The sequence below is a fragment of the Lactuca sativa genome, chromosome 4, assembly GCF_002870075.4.
Source record: "Lactuca sativa cultivar Salinas chromosome 4, Lsat_Salinas_v11, whole genome shotgun sequence".
NCBI lineage: Eukaryota > Viridiplantae > Streptophyta > Magnoliopsida > Asterales > Asteraceae > Lactuca > Lactuca sativa.
Window position 1 is genome coordinate 286,749,890 of NC_056626.2, and position 5,850 is coordinate 286,755,739.

The following is a 5,850-nucleotide window of genomic DNA, read 5'->3' on the forward strand; positions in this document are numbered from 1 at the left end:
CTGTCCACGATAACAATAATACTCCCACATCCTTCCGACATTGGTAGGCACGTAATGTAATCCATAAATACACTCTCCCATGGGTCCTTAGGAGTAGTTAATGGCTCCAATAGTCCTCTCGATTGTCTTTGCTCGATTTTGTCTTGTTGGCACACCACGTCCGAACATAGCCTTTAATATCATCCCTTATATGTGGCGAATAGTAGGTACTCTCGACCAATGCTTCTGTCCTCTTGACTCCCGAATGTCCCGCCCACTTTGAATCATGTCACTCCTTCATTATTCTTCGTCTAAGGTCGCCCCATTTTGGCACAAATAACCTGTCTCCTTTTGTAAAGAGTAGGTCTACCTTAAGCCAAAATCTCTGCGTCTTCCTTTCTCGGGCCATAGTAATCTGTTTCTTGCCCAAAGGATCATGATCTAGTCCTTGTTTGATCTGATCTTTCAAGAAGAATCGTGATTGGGTGATTGAAGCGATGGTGCCTTTGCTACTTAGTGCATCGACAACGACTTTAGCTTTCCCCGGTTTGTACTCGAGTACATAATCAAACTCTGCTAAAAAGTCTTGCCATCGGGCTTGTTTCGGGCTCAACTTCTTTTGTGTTTGGAAATATCTTGTCCATCTTGATCACGAATTTGGCACCAAGTAAATAGTGTCTCCATGCATACTCATAAACAATGGATGATAGCAATTATCTCCTTTTCTTTTACCGTGTAATGTTTCTCCTCCTCGTTCAATTTTCAACTCTTGTATGCGATTGGGTGCCCATCTTGCATTAAGACCCTGCCTATGGCGAATTCTGAAGTGTCAGTATGTAACTCGAATGGCTTTGTGACATCCGGTAATCTCTACACAGGTTCTTGCATCACCGTCTCTTTTAATTCTTGTAACGCTTCTTGACAACGTGAATCCCATCTCCAAGTTTTGTCTTTCTTTAAAAGATCGGTCAAGGGGGCCGCCCGACTGGAGTATCCTTTGATAAAGTGCCGATAATAATTAACCAAACCAAGGAACGATCGAAGTTTGGTTACCTTGGTTGGTTCCTCCCAATCTCGAATGGATTTGAACTTCCCTTCGTCCGTCATTAATCCTCCATCTTTGACTTTGTGACCCAAAAATTCCACTTCTTGTTGTGCGAATGAGCATTTCTCTACTTTCACATAAAGTTGGTTACCTCGTAATACTCGAAATACCTGAGTCGCATGGGAAACATGCTCCTCCAAAGAGTGACTATATACCACGATATCGTCTAAATATACCACCACAAATTTGTCGAGGAATGGGTGGAATAACTTATTCATTAGAGTAGAAAGCGTGGCGGGGGCGTTGTCAAGCCGAATGGCATGACTAAGAATTCAAAAGATCCGTACCTCGTGACACAAGTTTTTTTTGGCTCGTCCCCCTCGGCAATATGAACTTGATAATACCCCAATCGCAAGTCAAGTTTAGAAAAGTAGCATGCTTTCCCTAGTTGATCGAATAAATCGGCTATAAGGGGAATTAGGTATTTGTTCTTCACTGTTACCTTATTTAATGCCCAATAATCAATGCACATTTGTAAGGATCCATCTTTCTTTCTTTGAAATAGTACCGGGGTGCCAAAAGGGGCTTTTGAGGGATGGGTATAACCATAATCAAGGAGTTCTTTGAGTTCTTTCGCAACTCTTCAAGTTCGGGTGAAGCCATTCAATAAGGGGCCCTGGATGGGGGCTTGGAACATGGTTCCAACTCGATCTCATGATCTACTTCTCTCCTTGGTGGAATCTTCTTTGGCAAATCCTTGGGCATCACATCTTGGAACTCTTTAAGGGATTTTTCAATCTCTATAGGGACATCCTTCGTTGATGACAATCTATCCGACTCTTTCCTTATCACCGCTAAGTAACATGGCTCTTGTTTGTTGAATCCCTTCTTAAATTGCATGACGGAGAGAGTCTTGGTGGTATTATTTGTACCTCATTCTGTTTAAACCATGCAAGTACGGCCGCCATCTAGATTGCATAAAAATTAGCAAAAGGCATTGGGAAAGCACACACCGTATCAAAGAACTCCAGCCAAGCACAAGTTGAAAGTCATCCATCGACACAACGGACAGGTTGATGACTCCCTCCCATTCTCCAATTTTTTCTTCCACCTCATGTGCTACACCCGCTACTGGTTTGGCGGCAGAATTCATAGCTTTGATTGAGCCACCCTCTTTTACATAGTTGATCCCTAATCTCTTGGCTTCATCTACAGAGATAAAGTTATGAGTCGCCCCACTATCAGTAAGGGGCCTTATAGGAGCGCATTAGATGATTGCTTCCACAAACTGAAGTCTCTTCTTCTTTGACATTGGCACCTCGAACTTAGCTTTGATTGCATTGAAAATCCTCAATGACCCTACACAAGCTTCCTCGTCTCCTTCCTCACTTGGGATCATTGCTTGGAATTTGGCATGCTTTGGGCAATTTTAGAGGGCATGCAGTCTATCGCCTAGAAAACAACCATCAACCTTGTTGGTAGGGCGGGCATCACTTTTGTTATTGAATGAGGTCCTCCGAGTATTTTTGGCCCTTTGGGCATCGGATCTTGGAGCTGCATTCCTTGATTGCATCGATCTCTCTCCCCCGTTCTTCTCAAAGTTCGCCCTCCGAGGGTCCCGTGATTTCGAAGGTTCCCTTTGGCCAAATTCGACCAATTCTTCGGTTTTCGCGATTTTCGTTGCGATGTCTTTTACTCCACGTCTCTTCAACTTTGTCTTGGCCCACCCTTTTAGCCTATCAAAGAAGTAGAAAAAAGCATCATCATCCGAGAGGTCGGGTATCTCAAGAGTGAGGGTGGTGAACTCCTTCATGTAGTCATGAATAGTCCCCATTTGATGAAGTTTTTAAAGGCGGATCTTGGCTTCCATCATCGCATTCTCTGGGTAGAATTGTTTCATGAGTTCACGAATAAAATCATCCTAAGTTTTCATGACACACATACCTCATTCGATATCAGCATGCCTGCGCCGCCACCATAGTGTCGTAGTGTCCTTCAAATACCTCGTAGCAGTCTTGATCTCCATATCATCATCCATTATGTTTACTCCATCGAAATATTGCTACATTTCCCATAGAAAGTCATCAACCAACCTTGGTTCTCTCTTTCCCATGAACATTGAGGGCTTTGGAACTTCAACTTTTTGAGTGTAGATGTTGGTGCCTCCTACTCCACTAACTACTGCCCGCTTGCAAAGGGACCAATCTGCATGCACATCCTTTACACATTGAGTCAAGATAGAGAACTCACCTTGCACTTGTTCATGTAATTTGTCCACCTTTCCTAGGAGCATATCTTGTAAGCCACGCATCTCTATACGTAAGTCCCCACCAAGTTTTTTGATCGCTCTTTTCACATTGTCTTGCATTACTTCGTTATCCGATGCCATCACCCCCACTTGTTGATGTGCATCTTCAACTTGATCATACAACATCTCTAAGGAAGTCTCTGTGACATCCCCATTTTCACGACCAAAAAATACCGATTTGTTTACGTTTTATTTTCAAATCATAGTAACCTTGTAAAGAAAAGTGTTACGAAATCTGTTCCCAAAAGAAAATGTGATAAAGATTTATCAAAGCATTTATGAAGAAATGTATTTATTATATTAAAACCTCGGGATGTCATTGTTAGTACAAATTAAAAGCATAAATAGTACAACATAGGCTTTACAACATTTATTTGTATCTACTGACCTATAATCTATAATTATCTCGTCAATTCATCCAACTATGCTCTTGTGCTCCTACTTGTAATACAAGAAACTGAGTGGGTCGGGCTTGAGATCCTAGTGAGCACATAGAGTTTTCAACCGAAAATAAATAAGTTTATTGATTTCATCAAGCTAAACAAACTCGATTACCCGTTCCCATTATCCTCACTTTACGTCCCTAAAGCATCTAATATAAGGGACATAGCCTAAAGATTTTCATTGGGGTGACAACACTGTTTTGTGGGTTCCTCAGCAATTTATGTCAAATAAGGAAACCATGAAGGGGATGGAGTACTGCTGGTGAACACTTAGTTCAAATAGACACCTACAGGTTGCGAGCCTACCAGTGTTCCACTAGACTGTCTAGAAAAGTCTGCGGTCGTCATCTATACTCCACTAGATGACCGGATCATCGTCAATATTGAATCCTCTCATAATTTTATTTCATCACACATCAACTATTTCATCTACCCATATTCTATCCAACATATTTTTAGATATAAAATACTTATATAGTCTAGATCTGAAAAACAAAATTTAAATCTTTCATCCAACATAGATCTCAAAGTATAAAATATATATACGGTTTAGATCCGAAGAGAAAAGTTTAGATCTAAAAAGAAAAAGTTTAGATCTGAAAAGAAAAGTTTAGATATGAAAAGAAAAAGTTTAGATCTTTGAAAGAAAGAAGTTTAGATCTTTCATCCAGCATAGATCTCAGGTAAACAGATAATATGCACAAAAAGAACGTAATTTATATAAAATACTTCATATCTATGTGTAAGATGAAAGTAACTATACACTCACCTGTTAAGGTGATGATTATGAAATCAGACAACGCTTCACTTCTTAAAAAAAAATAATTTCCCTCGACGAAACAGCTGGTCTTGCAAAAAACTGGGTTCTGCGTGGGCAGAGTTTCAAACTGAAAAACTCTTTTTCTCGGGGTTTTCGAGCGCTCTGGGGCTTTCTTTTAGTGCTAGGGAAATTTCCTAGGCTTGGGGGTGTTTGGGAGGTTTATAGAGAGAGTAGAGAGAGAAAGAGATGGCAAAAGGTGTGGATTTTATGGCTACCTCGCACCCCTTCTTATAGTCGGCCAAGACTTCGGAGCGCAGGGCATTCTTCGGAGTTGCGCAGGGTTCTCCTTCTGCGCAGCGCGCTAATGCGAACGCATGGCGTTCCAAGGGGCAGCTGTCCGAGATCTACTGGGGTGACGTGGATCATCTGAGACCTAGCATTTGAACGTTGTGCGTTCCTTCCCTCTGCGTAGGGTGTTCCTCGGACAAACTCGCAATTGACCAACTCGACTCGACTTCAAAAATTCATAACTCTCACATACGAGCACCGTTTTGCGTAGTTAGGACCGTACTCTACAACTTTCGTTTAGACTCCGTTGGCTAATTTCACTCTATTTTTAAAGTTTTATTTTTAACAGGTCGAAACAGGAAAAATCCGTTAAAAATTCGTAAGTTCTTCATCCGACATCCATTTTCGTCTGTCTTTTTTATCGTTGAGATACTATTAACGAGATCTTCGGTTGTCATTTAGGTTGTGTCGGATAAAAATCGATCGATCTGATACTCGAACTTCAGGCTGCATACTGTTATTCCGAAACTTAGAAAAATCATAACTTTCTCATACACAGTCAGATTTGGGCGTTCTTTTTATGCACGCTCTCGGTTTAACGTATGCTACGACTTTCGTTTAGATCGCTAAGGCTAAAAAGCGCTTTATCGTAAACTCACTTTTTATGTCACTCAGCGTCGTGCCGGTTTTGTCGCAAAACTTCGATAGGTCATAACTTATTCGTTATAACTCGGATTTCGGCGTTCTTTATTTCTTCGGAATCCTTGTCACGACCACTACAACTTTCTTCATAGATATAGTGTTTATATAACATTTTATTTTTGACGCTTATTTTCGTTCTTAATTTATTATATAATTATAAAGAAGTATAAAACACATAAATTCACATAATACTCAAATAATTCCTTTTTATTACTTCAAAATAAGTTACATTTGTTGAACCTAACTATTACATCATCACATCAATGCTTAGCCTCGAAATACGGGCATTACAATTCTCTCCCCCTTAGGATGATTTAGTCCCCGG

At 40.7% G+C, this 5,850-nt stretch overlaps 1 protein-coding gene across 1 annotated transcript; it reads right to left on the minus strand.

Annotated features, from left to right (window-relative positions):
• Positions 1 to 849: 849 nt before the first annotated feature.
• On the minus strand, positions 850 to 2,858 carry LOC111898945 (uncharacterized). The gene is made up of 3 exons (XM_023894826.1): positions 2,489 to 2,858; positions 2,038 to 2,233; positions 850 to 1,231 (listed from the first exon to the last, which is right to left on the minus strand). Exons 1-3 carry the CDS (start codon positions 2,856 to 2,858, stop codon positions 850 to 852), a joined length of 948 nt encoding a protein of 315 aa, XP_023750594.1.
• Between the last annotated feature and the right edge of the window lie 2,992 nt (positions 2,859 to 5,850).